Source organism: Lycorma delicatula, chromosome 3 (genome assembly GCF_047948215.1).
Source record: "Lycorma delicatula isolate Av1 chromosome 3, ASM4794821v1, whole genome shotgun sequence".
Classification (NCBI taxonomy): Eukaryota; Metazoa; Arthropoda; class Insecta; order Hemiptera; family Fulgoridae; genus Lycorma; species Lycorma delicatula.
Window position 1 is genome coordinate 214,719,604 of NC_134457.1, and position 24,058 is coordinate 214,743,661.

The window sequence follows — 24,058 nt, forward strand, 5'->3', positions numbered from 1 at the left end:
AAATAAACAGATACAGGTACTGAATTTATTTGACTATTTATTTTGAATTAGTATAAGAATTTAAGCGATAATTAAATAAACGGGTGGAAATTTTGTAAAACAAATTAGAACGTATATAAATAAACAAGAACCTGTATCACTCTTTTAAATCAGTGATATAATAATAATAATGATAATAATAATAATAATAATAATAATAATAATAATAATAATAATAATAATAATAATAATAATAATAATAATAATAATAATAATAATAATAATAATAATAATAATAATAATAATAATAATAATAATAATAATAATAATAATAATAATAATAATAATAATAATAATAATAATAATAATAATAATAATAATAATAATAATAATAATAATAATAATAATAATAATAATAATAATAATAATAATAATAATAATAATAATAATAATAATAATAATAATAATAATAATAATAATAATAATAATAATAATAATAATAATAATAATAATAATAATAATAATAATAATAATAATAATAATAATAATAATAATAATAATAATAATAATAATAATAATAATAATAATAATAATAATAATAATAATAATAATAATAATAATAATAATAATAATAATAATAATAATAATAATAATAATAATAATAATAATAATAATAATAATAATAATAATAATAATAATAATAATAATAATAATAATAATAATAATAATAATAATAATAATAATAATAATAATAATAATAATAATAATAATAATAATAATAATAATAATAATAATAATAATAATAATAATAATAATAATAATAATAATAATAATAATAATAATAATAATAATAATAATAATAATAATAATAATAATAATAATAATAATAATAATAATAATAATAATAATAATAATAATAATAATAATAATAATAATAATAATAATAATAATAATAATAATAATAATAATAATAATAATAATAATAATAATAATAATAATAATAATAATAATAATAATAATAATAATAATAATAATAATAATAATAATAATAATAATAATAATAATAATAATAATAATAATAATAATAATAATAATAATAATAATAATAATAATAATAATAATAATAATAATAATAATAATAATAATAATAATAATAATAATAATAATGCCCTGAGGTAGATAATCCCCACGTCCGGAACACAACATCTATGTTCCACGTCCAGGGCGGCAACAGCTGTACCTTTGTACATCACATATAGCTGGCTAACGGGGTTCCGAGTAAATTCCTCGGTTATGCATTGTTAAGTTTGACCTGGTTCCAACTTCAGGTCACTAAACGGACTGGATCTATGGCTACCTGCAGGAAATGGAGTAATATATGATTTTGGAAATGGATTCATACCATTCTTAGAGCTGGCGATGTGGCGGCCAGGGTCAATGTTATTGCAGGTGTAACGGAGACCCTTCCGTTGTCCACATGCCCCCTGCGATGGCAAGCATGTAGCAATGGTGCCCATGTATGTCGGTGCATGGGAGCTCTGAAAGCTTCGGTGAGTAGGAGCCTGGAGTCAGTGCAGAGACTGCGCATCCGCTCTCTGCCAGGACATATGCCGGTTCCACCGGAGTACCGGATAGGACCTCCAAGGTTAGTAGCCCTGGAGTGGGGGTGTACCCCGGCGGCTAGCCTTGCTACAGAAGGGATCAATGTTCATGAATTTTCCTGAACAAACTCACGTGGCAGAGGGTGCACGTAAACACCCTCGTTTAGAAACCGCCGATTCGCCACAAGCGAAGCGGAAAAAAAGCAAGGAGAGTGATAAGATTAGAAAAGATGCTGATAAAATCAGTAAAGATTTGAGAAAAGCTTTGTTTGGTAATAATGTTCCCAAACCAAGATTTTTGGTCATTACAAAAGAGAATGGTAACTTCCAAAAGGTAAGTCCATTCTTAATTGCTAGAGAGATTACAAATTGTGCTGGTGGTCCTGTCAAGGATATCCGTAAGACGTTTAACGGATTACATGTCGAAACTATAAACGACATGCAAAGTCAGAAAGTCCAGGCGTTGAAGAAGATCGGTGAATTTGCGGTTACTGTCCAACCGCATAGTACACTCAATTCATCTAGAGGAGTTGTTGTTTGCCGTGATCTTCTTAACTGTACTGAAGAAGAAATAGTGCAGGAAATGTCTAGTCAGGGAGTGACACATTGTCGCAGACTTTCTATGAGACGAAATGGTGAGATTCTTCCTTCGGCCTCTCATGTATTGACATTCAATAGGCCAAGTCTTCCTGAAAAGGTACGAGCTGGCATCCATCGGCTTGATGTACGGGCATTTATTCCGCAGCCGATGAGATGTTTTAGGTGTCAACGTTTCGGACACACTGCCGCTAGATGTGAAGCGCAGGAAATTTGTATATGCGGATTGAAGATACATGAGGGTGATCCATGTAAAGACCCTCCAGTCTGCATTAATTGTAAAGGGCACCATAACTGTCGATCCAGGAACTGCCCAGTATACAAATCAGAAACAGCCATTCAGGAGGTTAAAACGCTTCAAAAAGTCAGCTACCCTGAAGCGAAGAAGATTGTTAACCTACGTACACCTAGACCATCGACTTCATACGCAGAAGCAGCTGCTGCTCCCCCCACACCTAAAATCAACGTGGAGCAGTTGCTTAATACGAAGGCGCCAAGTCTCGCGACAATAATAGAAAGAATCATTGATTCCAAGATCGAGTCTGCTCAACAGATACAACAAAGTAAACATGAGAAGGCTCAATCCCGGACTGACGTCGCCGACAGAAGACCCGCACCAGCGCAGTTTAAAAAACCGGCAAAATCCTCGATTATATCTCCAGCAATAGACGTAATGAAGAAAAATCTTGATCTATCCAACAAAGATCTAAAGATCACCCCGACGACGAGTCATATAGTTAAGGATACTGTGACAAGAGTACAGGAAAAATCTGCGTCAACCAAAATGGAGGTGCAAGTAACTATCGAAAAAGCACCAGACACAGACGATATTAAAACCGTACCTACAGAGGCCCCAAAAGCTCAGAGAACAACTGTGGCGAGAGCATCTGTATCAGCCGGCCCAAGCACAGCCTTAGATATCGAATCGAGTTCATCAGCCGCCGAAAGTGCATCGGTTGCAAGTTTAGACTCAATTGCAACGATGCTCACAGCACCATTGAAGCTTTCATCACCTGATGTAAGCCGGCGAACGTCATTGGCGTCGGAAAGAGAAGACGAAGCCATGTCCGAAGCCTCAGACACTCTGTCGTCGGAAGTTGAGGCCGTTCGCAGGATGGAAAAGCGGTGTAAAAAAGGTTGGCCGAAAGGAAAGCCTAGGCGGTAATTTGTGGATTTTAAATTAGAAGATTGAAATTTTGTTCACTTATTTTCATCATGGAAATATGAATTAAAGAACCTTTTTTTTTATTTTTTTTTGAAGTGGGATGGGGCTAATGACCAAAGTAGTCGATGCCCCTAAAAACCTCAAAAAAAAAAAAAAAAAAAAATAATAATAATAATAATAATAATAATAATAATAATAATAATAATAATAATAATAATAATAATAATAATAATAATAATAATAATAATAATAATAATAATAATAATAATAATAATAATAATAATAATAATAATAATAATAATAATAATAATAATAATAATAATAATAATTATAATAATAATAATAATAATAATAATAATAATAATAATAATAATAATAATAATAATAATAATAATAATAATAATAATAATAATAATAATAATAATAATAATAATAATAATAATAATAATAATAATAATAATAATAATAATAATAATAATAATAATAATAATAATAATAATAATAATAATAATAATAATAATAATAATAATAATAATAATAATAATAATAATAATAATAATAATAATAATAATAATAATAATAATAATAATAATAATAATAATAATAATAATAATAATAATAATAATAATAATAATAATAATAATAATAATAATAATAATAATAATAATAATAATAATAATAATAATAATAATAATAATAATAATAATAATAATAATAATAATAATAATAATAATAATAATAATAATAATAATAATAATAATAATAATAATAATAATAATAATAATAATAATAATAATAATAATAATAATAATAATAATAATAATAATAATAATAATAATAATAATAATAATAATAATAATAATAATAATAATAATAATAATAATAATAATAATAATAATAATAATAATAATAATAATAATAATAATAATAATAATAATAATAATAATAATAATAATAATAATAATAATAATAATAATAATAATAATAATAATAATAATAATAATAATAATAATAATAATAATAATAATAATAATAATAATAATAATAATAATAATAATAATAATAATAATAATAATAATAATAATAATAATAATAATAATAATAATAATAATAATAATAATAATAATAATAATAATAATAATAATAATAATAATAATAATAATAATAATAATAATAATAATAATAATAATAATAATAATAATAATAATAATAATAATAATAATAATAATAATAATAATAATAATAATAATAATAATAATAATAATAATAATAATAATAATAATAATAATGCCCTGAGGTAGATAATCCCCACGTCCGGAACACAACATCTATGTTCCACGTCCAGGGCGGCAACAGCTGTACCTTTGTACATCACATATAGCTGGCTAACGGGGTTCCGAGTAAATTCCTCGGTTATGCATTGTTGAGTTTGACCTGGTTCCAACTTCAGGTCACTAAACGGACTGGATTTTTGGCTACCTGCAGGAAATGGAGTAACATATGATTTTGGAAATGGATTCATACCATTCTTAGAGCTGGCGATGTGGCGGCCAGGGTCAATGTTATTGCAGGTGTAACGGAGACCCTTCCGTTGTCCACATGCCCCCTGCGATGGCAAGCATGTAGTTAAGGTGCCCATGTTCGGAGCATGGGAGCCCTGAAAGCTTCGGTGTGTAGGGGCCTGGAGTCAGTGCAGAGACTGCGCATCCGCTCTCTGCCAGGACATATGCCGGTTCCACCGGAGTACCGGATAGGACCTCCAAGGTTAGTAGCCCTGGAGTGGGGGTGTACCCCGGCGGCTAGCCTTGCTACAGAAGGGATCCACTGTTCATGAATTTTTCTGAACAAACTAACGTGGCAGAGGGTGCACGTAAACACCCTCGTTTAGAAACCGCCGATTCGCCACAAGCGAAGCGGAAAAAAAGTAAGGAGAGTGATAGAATTAGAAAAGATGCTGATAAAATCAGTAGAGATTTGAGAAAAGCTTTGTTTGGTAATAATGTTCCCAAACCAAGATTTTTGGTCATTACAAAAGAGAATGGTAACTTCCAAAAGGTAAGTCCATTCTTAATTGCTAGAGAGATTACAAATTGTGCTGGTGGTCCTGTCAAGGATATCCGTAAGACGTTTAACGGATTACATGTCGAAACTATAAACGACATGCAAAGTCAGAAAGTCCAGGCGTTGAAGAAGATCGGTGAATTTGCGGTTACTGTCCAACCGCATAGTACACTTAATTCATCTAGAGGAGTTGTTGTTTGCCGTGATCTTCTTAACTGTACTGAAGAAGAAATAGTGCAGGAAATGTCTAGTCAGGGAGTGACACATTGTCGCAGACTTTCTATGAGACGAAACGGTGAGATTCTTCCTTCGGCCTCTCATGTATTGACATTCAATAGGCCAAGTCTTCCTGAAAAGGTACGAGCTGGCATCCATCGGCTTGATGTACGGGCATTTATTCCGCAGCCGATGAGATGTTTTAGATGTCAACGTTTCGGACACACTGCCGCTAGATGTGAAGCGCAGGAAATTTGTATATGCGGATCGAAGATTCATGAGGGTGATCCATGTAAAGACCCTCCAGTCTGCATTAACTGTAAAGGGCACCATAACTGTCGATCCAGGAACTGCCCAGTATACAAATCAGAAACAGCCATTCAGGAGGTTAAAACGCTTCAAAAAGTCAGCTACCCTGAAGCGAAGAAGATTGTAAACCAACGTACACCTAGACCATCGACTTCATACGCAGAAGCAGCTGCTGCTCCCCCCACACCTAAAATTAACGTGGAGCAGTTGCTTAATACGATGGCACCAGGTCTCGCGACAGTGATAGAAAGAATCATTGATTCCAAGATCGAGTCGACTCATCAGATACAACAAAGTAAACATGAGAAGGCTCAATCCCGGACTGACGTCGCCGACAGAAGACCCGCACCAGCGCAGTTTAAAAAACCAGCAAAATCCTCGATTATAACTCCAGCAATAGACGTAATGAAGAAAAATCTTGATTTACCCGACAAAGATCTAAAGATCATCCCGACGACGAGTCATATAGCTAAGGATACTGTGACAAGAGTACAGGAAAAATCTGCGTCAACCAAAATGGAGGTGCAAGTAACTATCCAAAAAGCACCGGACACAGACGATATTAAAACTGTACCTACAGAGGCCCCAAAAGCTCAGAGAACAACTGTGGCGAGAGCATCTGTATCAGCCGGTCCAAGCACAGCCTTAGACATAGAATCGAGTTCATCAGCCGCCGAAAGTGCATCGGTTGCAAGTTTAGACTCAATTGCAACGATGCTCACAGCACCATTGAAGCTTTCATCACCTGATGTAAGCCGGCGAACGTCATTGGCGTCAGAAAGAGAAGACGATGCCATGTCCGAAGCCTCAGACACTCTGTCGTCGGAAGTCGAGGCCGTTCGCAGAATGGAAAAGCGGTGTAAAAAGGGTTGGCCGAAAGGAAAGCCTAGAAAGTGATATAATTGGACCAGAAATTATAAGGAAAAGCAAAATTTTGATCATTTTGTGAAATTTTGAACCTTTTTTTTATTTTTTTTTTGAAGTGGGACGGGGCTAATGACCAAAGTAGTCGATGCCCCTAAAAACCTCAAAAAAAAAAAAAAAAAAAAAAAAAAATAATAATAATAATAATAATAATAATAATAATAATAATAATAATAATAATAATAATAATAATAATAATAATAAAAATAATAAAAATAATAATAATAATAATAAAAATAATAAAAATAATAATAATAATAATAAAAATAATAATAAAAATAATAATAATAATAATAATAATAATAATAATAATAATAATAATAATAATAATAATAATAATAATAATAATAATAATAATAATAATAATAATAATAATAATAATAATAATAATAATAATAATAATAATAATAATAATAATAATAATAATAATAATAATAATAATAATAATAATAATAATAATAATAATAATAATAATAATAATAATAATAATAATAATAATAATAATAATAATAATAATAATAATAATAATAATAATAATAATAATAATAATAATAATAATAATAATAATAATAATAATAATAATAATAATAATAATAATAATAATAATAATAATAATAATAATAATAATAATAATAATAATAATAATAATAATAATAATAATAATAATAAAAACATACCGAACACGGGACTGAGATCGGATCTGGAGACATTCTTGCTCGACGAATATGTCTGTCCAGAGACAACTTTCTCCTGTAAAAATTAGTAAAAGATATTAATGAACACAATAAACAAATCAATCACCAACGTTTGCTAAATAAATAATTTATAATTTCCTGAAAAAATGTACATACACGTATCTGAATAACCGTTGAAAAAAATATTATAAACAACTGTACAAGAATTTGATTCACAGTAGTATTTACACGACGTCATAAACTAAAACGTCTTTTATTCTACAGAAAAACGTTTTGGGTAGTTATCTGAGAATTTCACGGAGAATTAATGAAAATCCTTGGAATAATTTTTATCAGAGAAGAGTCATTAATACCAAATTAATAAATAAATAAAAATAAAAGAGAAGTGGTTATATTGTTATACGGACCGGTTAGCGATTAATTAAGATACTTTTACTTGATACAATATGGTTAATAATATTATAAACTTAAATCAAATTGATCATCCGACAAAAATTTAGTATTCAATAGAATGCCCATAAATTTAACTCTATGGCCAAGAGAAATATTAACGTTATCGTTAATGAAGAACAGCATGGTTAAGTCCACATTAATACACAAAATAATAATAACGAAATAAATATCATTAATCAAAAATAAAATAAAACGAAATTTAATAGAAAATTAAACGAGTACTTATTTCTAACTTGAGAATGAAAATAATAATATATCATTTTTTTAATAGCTAATTTCAAAATTATTCAACTGCGTAGCATTAGGTAATAAAAAACATTTTAAAATTTATTTTTAAATAATTGGATGGTACATCTTTTAAAGGCCATTGAAACAACGCAGCAGTAGTGTTTCTAGTAGACCAAAAAATTATGTCCAACGTGAAAATAGTTCTGTTACTTGTTTTGATACAGATGAGTTTTTTGTTAAGTTAAAAATATTTTAATTATATATGCTATACGGTCTTAAAAATGATTTTTTTCAAGTGCGCTGTACAATAATAAAATTTAAAAAAAAAACAACGAAAAATCCTTTAAACTGAGTCTTATATTTTTACGAATTTGCATAGATTAGTTATGAATCGAATAAAATTAAAAACTATAGATTTGTTCACGATATATTAATATAAACGTTACTAAAAATATTCATAATTATTGTCATCGCTGCTACTATTATTATAATATTTCCTCCAGTATTTTGTTAAAAAAAAAATTGATGAGTTTTTGTCCATGACCTTTATCATACTGTAACTTCCGTCAGAAACTCTCGACACGGGTCACATTATCTTATCAGTTTAGAACAGCTTATTGAATATTAGCAAGAAATATATTACACATATAATCTTTTATTATAAAATTATTTAAAAAAAGTAATAATAATATTTTTTAAAAAACCGAATGAAATAAATGTTAATTTTACAGAAACGTAGAAAAAATATGAATTATGAGTTACATTTAATTGAATAATTATAATTTTATGCATTTCTATTTACATTACGGCAATACTTGAACTATTATTTATGATAAATTAAACTAATAATCCGGTAAAATAGTTATTCATAAAAAGTGTAAAATAAACTTTATATTTAACCCGATCAAAAATTTTTTTTAGCTCAAGTGGGACAAGATCAAGAGTCAACAAGGATAGATGTAAAGTTCGGTAATTAACATAATTTGATAAAATCATAGGTCAAATTTAAAAGGACTAAAGTTATTTATCATTTCTCGCTATTACTTTCAGTTCTGGCGTTAATTACAACAAATCATAATGATGTTGACACTTATTTCACAGTACAAAATCATTTATTAAACATTGATTTTTAATAACGATATATTTTATTATTTATTGACACGAAATCGATTTTTTTTTACGTCTAAATTTTATTCGTTATATCCGCAGCAAAATTTTTATTCTTAGGAAAAGACAGCTTTGCGGCGGGTTCATTTTTCAACGCTACTTGTACCTTTGCTTGGTAAAAATAATTCTCGACAAAGGTTAAATATTTCTTTACGATTTGAACTACTATACAGCTAAAAGTTAAGATTAGCAGTACAAATAGATTAAATATTAAGTAAGCATTTAAAATGCTGACTTTCCTTAGTAAAAACCAAACTTAATCGTAACTAATACGTGATCAGGAGTATAAATGACAGCACGATTAAACCGCATCGAAATAAGTCAATCTGAACATGAATTGTGAAAATACAACAAACAAATAAGTTGTATACTCTCGATTCACATAATGAATGTCAATTAGAACATTTTACCATACTCTAAATCATTCGTTCCCAAAGTGAGCGATAACGCCCTTTGTGGGCGCTGGAGGCCTTCAGAGGGAGCGGTAGAAGGCCCACAGAAAATTGGGAGCGTTCAGGCGGTCTAGGAAGGTGACGGCTGATTAAAAAAAAAGGGGGGCAAAAATTACGTTTTCCTGATATTTCAAACTAAAATTAAATACCTACCACACTAGTACAAAAAATTAAAGGGACACCTATATTTTGTAATAAAAATTTATTGTATTCAAACTACTTTAATTTTTCAACTAATAAAAATTTATTGTATTCAAACTACTTTAATTTTTCAACCAAGAGGCTTAGAGAGACGTATAAAAAAAAAATAAAGCTTAAATACTCTGGTTTTTGATAGTATACTTCAGATTTGAAAAATCATCAAATTACAAAAAAATCACTGAAGAAAATTTTTTAAAATTTGAAAATTTTCCTTCGTGTTTGATCGAGCGCATGGGGGAAACGAAATTAAACTGCATAAAACGAAAGTAAACTGCATTAAAATTCTTTAAAAGCGTAAGACTTTAGTTTTAATTTATTTTTTTGTATGATTACGATTTTTCTGAAACGAAGTATTTCACTTTAAACAGAAAAGGTTACTTTTGTCTTTAAAACAGCATATCTCCCGATGTAAGCAAAGTATTAATACAAATAAATATGAAAATTAAAAGGTTTTGTTCGAATTTCCATGACAAATTGTGAGGTCATTATGTAGCGTTGCAGTTTTTGGCTTTTGTTCATTTTGTGCCGAGGTATTGAAATCTTTAAACATTGACTTCCAAATATGCGTTTTAATTGCTATAATTTAAAACGTAAGTTTGAACTCAGAAATAGCATATGCCACGTTTAAAAACAATAATTGCAATTGTTGTTTCTAAGAGAGCATCTTAAAAACAGCAGTTGCAATTATTACTTTTAACAGCTGGTAAGTTTAAACATTTTGGGGCGCTAGAAAACTTTTGATTCTCAATATGGTGGATGAAGAAATTTGAGGATCAGTGCTCTAAATAGTTCAGAAAAATATAAAACAAGATCGAAACAAAAATTTCTTCGCTTTCGAAGGAATAAAAAATTTCTTTAGATTCTCAGTAATTAAAAAAAAAAAAATATAAAAATAACACTTTTTTTTGTTAAATGCCACAACCTAAACTTTGTTAACAATTATGCGTTTCAATATGGGCTATGAATATTTACTAACGAAAATCTTGACATATAAGAATATTTTTTGGAACAGTGTAACTTTTTTCTTCATTTTTTGCGCATTTTTTTTTGGTATCACGGCTTTTGAACCGAAGTAAGACTACTGTGTATATTTTAGGATGAGGAAGATAAAGGTAACCAATTGCATACGCTGGGCACGTTTAGCGGTGATAGTAAAATCACGCCCGATCCCTGCTGTGGTAATAAATATTCAATATGGCTGGACGTTTTTAGTATCTTTTATTTGAAAGAAAAAACCGAAATAAATAAAGGGGTTCATTAATTTTTCAGTTAACGTTTTCGATCGGTCTTTTTCATTTATAAAGATCATGAAAGCATCTTAGGTAAAAGAGCTGCCCACTAGTTAACGCGTTTGCAAATCATAACGTTAAATCTACAGCTTGCTGTGAACAGAATAAAGATATAACTGCAGTTTAAAATCTGAATATTATCTGAATTTCAATGAACCTTTCCTTTTTTTCTTTTTCCTGTTTAGCCTCCGGTAATTACCATTCAGATAATACTTCAGAGGATTAATGAGGATATGCATGAGTGTAAATGAAGTCTAGTCAATTGAAACTCAACCACCAAAGAACATCGGTATCCACGATCTGGTATTCAAATCGGTGTAAAAATAACTGACTTTACAAGGCATTTCAGTGAACCTTTTTTTTTTCATCCCCTTCCCTTTGGGACCGGACCTAGACCCGCGAAGTACGACTCAATCCCAAGGGTGTCTTTGCCTCTAACTTCCCGAGTACCATGCTGGACCCGGCTATGCCGTTCCCAGCCCCAGGTACCAACCGGTCGGCCGGGAGTGGGTCTTTTCTAACGCCTTGCCTCTAAGCAGAAGTCACCCTAGAGGGACCTCCACCCGAGACTCTGGTCTTCCTTTATGCGTTGCCTCTAAGTAGAGGGGCCCCTAGAGGACCGTCCACCCGGGACTCTGATCTTTTTTATTTTAACCATCTAACAAATCCACTGGAGTCCCCTTTCTTTAATCGGCCGCGAGACACCTCGGAATCCCACGCCTCCTGAAAGGGGCTATCCACACAACCCCTAATCTAGAAACCTCAAATTTCCGTTTTCGACGTTCCCCCTATCGTCCTCCTTATCTTCCACTTCCTCCCTAGCCTTAGCTCTCATTAGACGAATGACCGTATTACTAATTCCGCCGATTAAACAACATCGTTTTCACCACGTTATCTAGGGTGATCAAAACTTCTATCCTCTCCACTACCCATCTGACACAGTGGAACACCATTTCAGTGAACCTAATTTACTGATGCGCAACGCTATTTACCTAAATTAAGAAGGTAATAGATAATACTTCCCTCCTCATTTCCTGTGTAATAGTGATATTGGATACTTATTATTTTTGAAAATATCTGTCATTTACGCCTGAACGATTCATTCAGGTCGGGTACAACCGTTACTATCAAATTAGTATAAATACATGCGATCATGCAAGTAACGCTAGGTTTATCTTTTTATACAACCGCCAGATAGATATATAATATAGCCGCAACCCGCCAAAATGTGAATAAAATAACAACTATACGGGTTCCCGCTTCCTTAACAAGTATCCTATGCGTCTCTAAATAAACCTACATAACAGTATCAGGAAAAGAAGGAATAAAGAATGTATAAGAAGAACTAGATAAAAGATAAAAAGACGAGGCAAACAAATATATGAGCGAGACGATATCAAAACTCTTTTAGGAAAAGTGTAACATCCATCTTACCAAACAATTTTCAATATCCGATCGGATATATATACTCAGGATGTGAACGGTTAATTACTGATCGATGATCTTGGTTTGATTAACTCGATCACATATAAGCTCCAAAAATAACTTTTCTTTTAGGTACCAATTGGCAACCAGATAAGATCACCGCTTCCATATGGAAAACGCTTTTTCTTTTCTTAAATTTAATGCGTGGAACTATTCAAATTAACCATAATCACTTACCCACTGAAAAAAATGTGGCTGGAAATTTAAGAAAGTCTTGAATAATAAAACATTTCAACATGTTTGATTCAAATTCACATCGCCTCAGGTTCTTAGTGGACGTCCACTCAGGTTTGGAAACCTAAGGTAATTGAAATTTCCTACACCATAATATATATATATTTTTTTTAATGAAGCATCTTTAATAAGAAATTAAATAATTTATTTCGAATGTTATCCGTTGTTATTTACAGAAGAAGAAATAAAATATACAAAGATTGTAAAGAAAAATTGGAATGCAATACTGTTGTTGAAAAATAGTACATCATAATGCTCAGACCAAAATGTTTGTCTAAGGAAACGCGTACGGGAGTCACATTGTATGATAGAGAACACACTCTTCTCATGTCAGTACAAGCGTATCCAATGACTGCTGGTTATCATTAAACCAAACAACCATTAATTATTTTCAGAATTAGCAGAGCCACGTACAAATATTCATTCCAATCTTTGTTCAACAGTATCGTATTCAATATCCCTATGCCCGTTCATAAAAAAAAAAAAAATCACCGAGTACTGTGGTTATTTTTTTAACAACGGATTCATTACGTTAATTAAAACTTAATAATAATTAATGTAACTAATTAAAAAAAAAAACTACTATCAGGTATTCTTAATACAAGTTATTATTTTTTAACCAAACAAGAAATACTCATCGATTTCATAATTCCTAATAACAAAAATATATATACGAATACGCATAATTCGCGTATAGCCAACCTTTCATTCTCAATTTTATATACGAGAAAAAACTTTCAAAAATATCCCACGGTAATAATGAATGTTCGTATAAATAACCTGCCGTTTAGTCAGATATAAAATTAATGCCCTAAAGGATTCTAAGTTATTATTTTGTTGCAGGGTGTTAAAATTGGTTTTCAAATCGTAGATTTTTTATTTATTTATTATACAAACGATTGAAAATTGTTGTATTCATTCGTTGACAAGAATATACATATTTTAATTAAAACGATTTCAAAACCATTAAATGGTCAGAGGTTATACAAACCGTAAAATTCACATAATCTGTGTGCACGAAAATACAAACAAATGGAAAATTTAAGTATTAATGTACCGTTCTAAAATATAAATTCACTCTCCTGATTAAACTACGGCGTAGATAAAGGACAAATTATCTACTTAAATTATGTTTTAATAAAATTATTTTAAATATTAAATAAAAATAGCTAAGATAACTTTCATTAAGGATTTTAAATGTTCGTATACGTAATTTTTATTTAATAACTTCACGTAGTAGTTTTAAAATCACTTCATATATTTATTAATATAAATTGTAAATGTTGTGATCAAAGTTTTATCACAGTTTCACTTAACTATCCAGGCAAACGCTGGGGAAATATCTTTTATTGTGTTCAAAATTTCACATCTATTCATATCTAAAGCGATCCGTTTAATTAAGTAATAATATCAGAATAAAAATGTAGTTTTTTGATAATTTTTTTCCTCTTGTTATTTCGATCAACCACTTACTCCGAGTATTACAACCTCTTTTTACTTTTTCACCGTTCATATAATACTTCAGAGTATGAATGAGGATGATATGTATGAGTGTAAATGAAGTGTAGTCTCACAGTTCGACCATTCCTGAGATGTGTGGTTAATTAAAAACTCAACCACCAAAGAAAGAACACCGGTATCCACGATCTAATATTCAAATCCGTGAAAAAATAACGTTCTTTACTAGGACTTGAACGCTGGAAATCTCGACTTCCAAATCAGCTGATTTGGGAAGACGCATTCACCACTAGACCAACCAGGTGGGTTATACAGTATTACAACCTAAGGCCGGTTAAAAATTACAACGATACAACGTGAAAGAAGATGAACTGCAATTTAAAAAAAAAAAAAAAAAAATATATATATATATATATATATATGCAGCTTCGCTCGCGCTGGATGAGTAAACAACTTCAAAAATTGGAAATAGTTCTTTTTATAGTAATTATGTTGAACTATTTGCTCTCAGAGTTATCGCTATCCACAACGATAAAATAGATTAATTTAGATGATTAACAACTTTTCAGTGGTTGAATATACGAGTAGTCGTCATTTCCTTTAATTTTATTATCAAACTAATTTGTTTTTACGTATATTATGATAATAATACAAATTAATCTTTTATAGGCAATGACATTAAATTTAGTAAATCACATAACTGTCTGAAAAATATTGACGTAAACAATTATAAATTATATTCTAATAAAAAGTTCTAGATTTTTATTATATATATATATATATAAATACCGTATTTTCTCGAAAATAAGACGCCATTTTTTTAACGCAATTACACCCGAAAATTTGGGGGGATATTTGGTAATTTGAGGCGGGTTTTACAAACGGGTATTTCGGTAAATGAAAATAAAAATATCTGTATTACCGAACTATGACTTTAGTATGATTTATTTAACACTAACTATTATAAGTTATACAAATAAAAATCTTATTTAAGGATGCGTACTATTTGACATCAGAGACGTAACTTTGTTCAGGTTCACATGTACTGGTATGTCTGAAAACAGAAATGAACGACTTACAAATTTATAGTTCTAACCAATAGCCGTTATTTAAACAATGCAAAAAGTGTGGTATTCTATTTTAATTACTTTTTTTTTTTTTGTTTTGGGTAAAAACGTAGAGGTAGACCGAGAGCAACCATCATCAATAATGATAAAGAAGAGATGGGCTTTGGTTCATATAATCACTTGAAGAGAGAAGCGGAGATGAGAATGACGTAGCTAAATCGATAAGGCATAGCCTTTAGTAAATGAGATGAGCCACCGTTAGGTATTGCTTCAGAAAATGAGATAAATGATTTATAGTGTGTTTAAAAGTGACCGGGATTAGAATCTGGGACTTCCAGATGAAAGGCCAAGACGCTACCACTCGCGCTACGGAGGCCGGCTGTTTTATACCTAGAAAACAGTTATTTACTCGGAATCACTGCTGCTTTCATTTTCGTCCTCGTCTTCAACGTCATCGAACTCAGTCTCTCCATCAGTTGTGTCGTCAGAATCCTCATATATGAGGTGATCTTCCGTTTCATGCAATGCGTACAAAATGCCAGTCTTCTTGAAACACATTAGTATCATTTTCTGAGTAAATTCCTCCCAGGCTTTGACAATCTACTTTCAAGGAAGTTCTATTAAAGGTTTCAGTATTTGTTCACTCTTGGTGAATATGTGATCTCCATCTGCCATCCATTAGGTGAAAAACTTCTTAACGTAGTCCTTGAACGGCTTACTGATGCTCACCTCCAAGTGTTGTATTACAGAAGTGAGGCCTCCCGGAATAACTGCAGTATCTGTGTGCATTTTATCGATTCGATTCTTCACAGAATCTTCAAGATGGCCACGGAAACTATCAAAAAAGAGAAATCCTCATTAAAATTGCTCCAGGGCGGCGATTACAAACAACTTCTAACCAGTCCCACATTAGTTTCGTGTCCATCCACCACTTATCTTGTACGCGAACATGTAAACCTCTTGGTACTTTTCCCTTAGTCAACTCAGCCGGTTGCTCTAGTGGTGAACATGTATCCCAAATCAGCTGATTTGGAAGTGGAGAGTTCTAGCGTACAATTCCTTGTTATTTTTATACGGATTTGAATACTAGATCGTGGATACCGGTGTTCTTTGATGGTTGGGGGTTTCAATTAATCACACATCTCAGGAATGGTCGAACTGAGACTGTACAACACTACACTTCATTTACACTCATAAAAATATCATCCCCTGAAGTATTATCTGAACGTTATCATCCCCATAAACTATCATCCCCTGAAGTATTATCTTAACATTACCGGAGGCTAAACAGGAAAAAGAAAGTTTTCCCTTACGCAGGGTTTTCCTTTTAAAAATGACACAAGGAGGCATTTTTTTTCCATCTGCACAAATGGGTAGCATAACTGTGCATCTCATTTTTTCTGCTCCAGTTATTTTCACTAGTACACTGGATTCGCCCGGTTTGTTTACAGTAATGTCCCGCGGCATTCCAAAAAAGACAAACGTTTCAAATCTGAGGTATGGTACTGATTTTTTTCCTCTTCTTTAATTTGCTTCTTCAGCAATTACTGAATGAGGCTTATATGCCCTCTCGGTACAATTTTGTACTTGAGTACTTGTGTGTTAATATCCTCCAATGGGAATCTAGATAAACGATTTTCCTTCCGAAGGATTGGCCTGTTATAGGATGGCTATTCAAATTCTAAAGAAACCATTTACAAATAATTTAACGTTTTATAACTTAATCGTTAATCATGATGTTTTTCTCCCTCCTAAATTAAGCTCGATTATTAATTATATCGCCCTATTATTTTCAAAATTCTTCTTTTTTTTCTTTATCCTGTTTGGCCTCCGGTAATTACCGTTCTGATAATATTTCAGAGGATGAATGAGGAAGATATGTATGAGTGTAAATGAAGTGTAGTCTTGTACAGTCTCAGTTCGACCATTCCTGAGATGTGTGGTTAATTGAAACCAAACCACCAAAGAACAACGGTATCCACACGATCTAGTATTCAAATCCGTGTAAAAATAACTTACTTTACTAGGACTTGAAAGCTGGAACTCTCGACTTTCAAATCAGCTGATTTGGGAAGACGCGTTCACCACTAGAACAACCCGGTGGGTTTTTACAAAATTCTAACAAAACTTAACCTTATTCTAACATAGCTATTCAAACTAAATCTAACCTCAACGTTTGTTTCTTACAAAAAAAAAAAAAAATATATATATATATATATTTGTGTACTGCATATTTATAAACGTACTAATCCAATTACCTCACATTATATCAACCAGAATTTATAATATCGGATAGAGTAATACGATAATATGAATTATTCCGAAAACTCTTTGGGAAAATAAATTGATAACTACTATTCATTAAAAAAAATCAAATAATTTAACTTTAGAAAAATTTTAGTCCCTAACTTTTTCTGGAAAAAAAAAAGAACGGAACATTTTTAACATATATTTTCATTCTATATAAGATAACCATTTTTTCATGAAACCCGCCTAAATGAGTTTGATGGATCCCTTTCTATTCTTGTTTCAAGGTAGAAATTCTTACTTCCAAAAATTCTAAAACTAACCCATTATTCCCTAAATGTATTCTGCCTTTGCCACCCGCTCCGTTACTCTTCCATCCATTACCCCTTTACCATTCTTTTTGAATTTAACCGTAGAATTTTTTGTAATCATATATACACATTACATTTTGAAAGCAATTATTGTTTTCCTTCTGGCTTTCCTTTTTCACGAATGTTTAAGAAAAAAAAAGTTTAATCCTAGATCTATATTTGAAACAAAAAAATTTCAGCACAAAAAAACACTCTTCCTATTGTTTTCTTTAACCTAACTTATTTTTTTAATGTGTTTATTATTACTTGGTATACCTTTGTAATTTTATCACGTAAATAAGAATAATTCATCTACTTCTGAAAAATATTAGCAAATATTTATATCGATATTAACTTGCTTTTTATATTATTCATACAACTTTATTTTACTGTTTATTTATTATCATTTTTTTTTTCAAAATAAAACAACGGACTACGTAGAAAATATTTAATTTAGCATATTAACAGTATTCTAATTCATTGTGCTTTTCTTCGCTTTATAAAGCAAAAATTTCTAAATCAGGCCAACAAATTCAATTTTCCCCGCAAACCTAGTAGATGAAAAAAAAGAAAAAACTTCACAACAGATGGAGTGCTCATATTAAAATACAACGTTATTCAAAGCAAGAATAAGTCTTGAAAAAAAAAGATATAACTACGATGTTGGTTTTCAACTCGGTTTATACTATACGGGATGAGATAAATCGTATAATAATCTAAAAGAGCTAATCTTTCCACATAATTTGTAGCTGGAGATAAGCCGCCAAGTGTCGTCCGTAAGATAAAGACACAAAGAAGCAAGTGTACTGTATGCAACATGCAACTAATTTCGTACTAACACACAAAAACACAAGTAGATAGCCGTGGGAGGGGCAGGAAAGAGGAGCGCAACAAATGAACGTATTCAACTGCTTGTGGACCTGATGACTGCCTTTGTATCTTTCCATAGAATTGCCCAGTGCTACTTCATAAACATGAACTAAGTTCTTTAAATAAACAAACACCGGTTTTTTTTAAACTATCTTTTCATATTACGTACGATTTTATTTTTAAAATATTATAAACAAAGTAAGTTTTATTCTAGATAAAATAAAGTAAAATATTAGAACGGTAGATTACAATTTAATTAAAAAATATATTTTGTTTGAAATTAATAAAATAAAAATAAACATCGTCGCACCATAAAACTGATAACATAAAACCGGTAATACTTCTTTCCTGTAGTATTAAGACATTATCATTAAAATGATGACTTCATATTGAGGCGCCGCCAATACAAATTCCTCTGATATTTTAATGAAAAAAGGTAAAAATCATAATAAATTCTAGTTAAAGAGTAAGAGAGATATTATCTAAATGAACTTTGATGATTAAGAATTTTATTACTAAAACTAACAGATGAAAAAGGCTTAAAACTTCTAGAAATAGTAAATATAATATCAGTAAGTACAAAATAAATGTAAATTAAACATGTTTAATCTGACATCATAATCTGATTTATAGTATAATGTTCCTACAATTATAGTCACAATAAAGTGCACGAATTGCAATTACCTTCAGAATATCAAGATCAAATTACAATTAACATTATACACATGTACACACTCAACTCTTCGTTGTCTAACCGTTGAAGAACGGTTGGCCACACGACTGGAAATTCTGTTATAAAAAAACGATTTTTTCTTTCTAATAAATAGGTTATGGTCCTAATAAACTCATTGGCCGATAGTTGTCCAATTAAAAATTTAATAAGTAGAATGTATTACACACTTCGACACTGTCTTCCATCATAGGAAAGTGGCTGAATAAAGAGTAACGTTAACCTCAGGGAAATTCTGACTGCTGCCCATTATAATTCATTCAGGTACTGTAATATTATCGGAGCCAATTACTATTAATAGGCAGAGCGAAATAATAAATCGGTTTTCTAGATGAACTACGAAATATGTTTCATTACTACGTCATCTACATTTAATTATTTATTATGTAATAGTATTTTGTCACGGTATTTTCCAAATACTCACATAATTGATTTTATATAATAATTAAATATCTTGCTTAATGCAATAATTTTGGCAATCTACAGTGTACGTTCTAGTATAATAACGAAGGGATTAACACATAATCTAATCGTACACATTTAGTAAAAGCAAAAGTACCGCTCTTTATAAAACTATCTCCAGCACAAACTAAAGGAAACCAGAACCAGCATGCTGCCTCGCTGAATTATATTCGATTTATCAAGTTATCGACAAATCGATGGAATTTATCAATCGTGAAAAGAAGAAATTCTTTATAAAAACCAAACAGCGTTTATACGCGATGTTTTTACTTCCTTGTACGAATCACAAGGAACTATTACAATCGCGAAAAATTTGTTTTCAGATTTTTATGGAAATATCCATTTTGACCTACCCACAATACATTTTGAGTTCTTTCTACCTAACGTCTGTAGGTCGCATAACTGAAAAACGATTAATATCGCATCATCTGTTCAACCCTTTGGCCGATTACACTGTGCAACAATTGTGCAATAATAAACTTTACGCGCGCGCAATAATAATATAAAAGAACAAAGAAACTCTGTAACTTATTAACATCATAAATTATCAATTTAAACGTTGCAGTAACGGGACGTTTTGTTTTTCACGATAATATTACGATAAAATAAAATAATAACACTTCAAAGTTAAGTCGGATAATTTAAAATAATTTTTATTTTATGAAAGTCAATTGAAGTATTTAAACATAAAAATGAAGTGTGTGCTATTTAGAGACAAGTTGTGCCTAAATAAAATTAGTACACTTGAAATATTAAAAATTAACTAAACGCACATTTTTAAAGAGAAATGTATAGTTATGACAACGGAGCTAACATTTGACAGAATGTTCTTACAACTGATGTATAACATGACATTAAACCTACTACATATATATATAAATTTACGAGTATACAAACATATATAGAAAATACAGTGTAATAAATTACAGCATGCAATCATGTTATTTCACAGTCTTTAACAAGTACAACGGTTAAATAGTAAAAAGTTCTTGGAAATCATATAATGAAATATAATAATTCAACTATAAAGTATTGTGAAATACCTTAAAAATAAAAACTTGATAAGTAAAATAACAGCAGAAATATTTAAATACATGATGATCTTAATTTAATTAAGTTAATTTAAAAAACATATTAAAACTGAAAATAAAAACAAATTTACAATAAAAAATGAGAAGAGAAAAAGATAGTATGAAAGAAAATACCAACTGTTGATTATTTACCTTTTATACAGCAATTAAATGATAAATAATTAACTATAATAATTACTGCAGTGTCTAGTAAACTAGTTAATCGAGTAGATTTTTACTACTGGCGTGTAAAATAAAACAAATAAAACGTACACCATCATCAGACACGTGATATATGAATGCATAAAGAAGCAAGAAGCAGTTATAAAGGAATACATTACAGGAGTAACATTTTCTACTAGCAACATTCATACGATCATTAGAAATCAATTAACGGTTAATTAAATTCAAAAACAATTTATGCAATCTTTTCGTAGGTTTAAAAAGTACACAATTTAAAAACCGAGTAAATTTTCTCGAATAATATTGTAATAGTATAAAACAATTAAACTTGCCCAGTTTTCATTTTTTTAAATTTACGTGAAAAAATAAAAAATTGTAACCACTTTCTCCGGTCATTTTTTTCATTTCAAAAATGCACGGCGAGAAGGTTCCACTCTCCTTCGGGCAGAACTGTTTTTACCTACTTTTTGAACAAAAGTACGGTATATTTTCGGTCGCATGGCTTTGAGAAGGGGAGGGGGGTTGAACGTGATTTTCTTCGTTTTGAGATATGAGGATTACGAAAATACAAAAACATTTTGCGGCCTAAAAAATAACATTCATGTATAAAATTTTGTAGCTCGAAAATCTGCAGAATTACATCAATTTCATTGAAACTTAGATGTTCTGTAGCAGTGTATCTGAAGTTGTGCATGTAAATGTTTTATGACGATTGGTTTTTTTTTCTCCCACGGGCCGGATCCTGCGGCTAACTGTTATACAACCCAGGGAAGTATCCTTTACTCTAATAGGTCTTCAAGTCTCGGCCCGCCGATCGGATCTCACTTTACGCCCGCCTCAAACATCCAGAGTAGTATCCACCAGGCCCGGCTATGCCGTCCTCACTCCGAGGTCCTCACTCCTCACTCCGGAGTGAGGACTATGGGTCCTCACTCCGGGAGCCGGTCTTTTTCGCTCGGGGATGCGAGAGTCCCTGTCCCTCATCTCTACCGCCCACTCGTACAAGCACGTGCGACCGGCAGCTCTGCAGAGGGCTGTCCCTCATTCCCGCGCCCTCGATCCTTCTCCTGAAGAACCCTCGTCACGAACCCTGCAACGGTATCAAAACTCTTGGGACTCCGCCACATGGTGGTGATGACGTTCTCCACGCTAAGCAGTCCGGTAATCGCCGAGCAAGCTAGACGATATTCATCCCACTGCGGGCACCAGAGCACCATGTGCTCTGGGGTATCCAGATCGCCGCAGTAACGGCAATAGGGGTCATCCGCCCTCCTCCTACCACACAGGTAGACCCCGTGGCCGGTCACGAATTGCATGAGCAATTCCTAACCGACATGACGATTGGTTAAATCATCGTTCTTGAGTTACGGTCAACTTAATGTCGAACAAAACTTTTTACAGTAGTGTGTAGCAGTCAACATTTTTCATACGCGACTCAAAGTGGTAACAGAGTTGAAAGGTTTTCATGCTTGTATGTGTAAACTCTTCTAAAATCGAATGTATGTAGTGCGTTGCATTCCGAAAATCAGTGGGTTTCTGACAGCGAAACGGTGAAATAAATAATTTTTTTTTAATGATTTACCAGCTCTAAAGATGCATTTAATGAAAAATTTCAAACGATGTAAGATCAACAAGAAAATTTTTTTAAATCGCTTAAAAAGAAAACATTACAAAATTACATCAAGGAGTTTTTTTATTTAACATACTCATCTACAACATATTTTAATAAAGGGGGCATGAACTCATGAAAGAAAATGAAATTTGCAGAAATTTTTATTACGAACCTGTCTTGGCTGAGGGAACTGAAAGAAACCTGTAAAATAGATAAAATCTGCTGACCGGAAAAAATATCGGGTAATTCAACAATTTGAATTTTATAAACTAATGAATACCTGGTAGTTAGTTACTCTATCACGCTTATAGTATCCAAAATGTCTCTGAGCGGCGAAAATGATTAGTGCTAGTGTTACCGTACGGGAGGTTGATAAATTAAATCTTTATTTCTTTCCTATTCTAAAAAGAAAATACTGCAAAATTTCATTTACTACTAACAAAAAAATGCAAAAACAAGAATATTTACAAAGAAGCATATAAATCAATATTCTTTGTAAAAACGTAATTTTAATTATCTATTCCAACGAGGTAATTCATACATATAATGTAACTGTTGATCGTGGTAAGCACGTCTATTCACATTTAGTAATGCAATGTGTATTTCCTCATAATTAAGCAACAGAGATGTAAATATTCCTGAATAAAAAAATTTAAAACTAATCCGATTTATTTAATTGAGTATGTATTAAATTAATTTACGTAAATCTCAGTTCAGCGATATAGAATTAATACCTAATCTATTCGTTCTTTCTTCGAAGCGAGTAATAAAAATTTATTAACGACCCGATTTCCATTTCCCGTCAGTTTATAAATTTATAATTTATACATTGAAAGCGTAAAGATTTTCTTTAAGTAAAAAAACTGCGTTAATTAAAGACTAATGAACCAAATATGGCATCGGCGGTTTAAATATACATCAAATACTGCAATAAAATAAATAATTAATTTTAT

At 30.8% G+C, this 24,058-nt stretch overlaps 1 protein-coding gene across 1 annotated transcript in view; it reads right to left on the reverse strand.

Annotated features, from left to right (window-relative positions):
* pan (transcription factor pangolin) overlaps positions 1–24,058 on the reverse strand; it is an 810,214-nt gene that overhangs the window by 720,483 nt on the left and 65,673 nt on the right. The window contains exon 2 of the mRNA XM_075359090.1: positions 7,530–7,602. Within this exon, the coding sequence (XP_075215205.1) occupies positions 7,530–7,602 (73 nt within the window). The remainder of the gene's footprint in view (positions 1–7,529; positions 7,603–24,058) is intronic.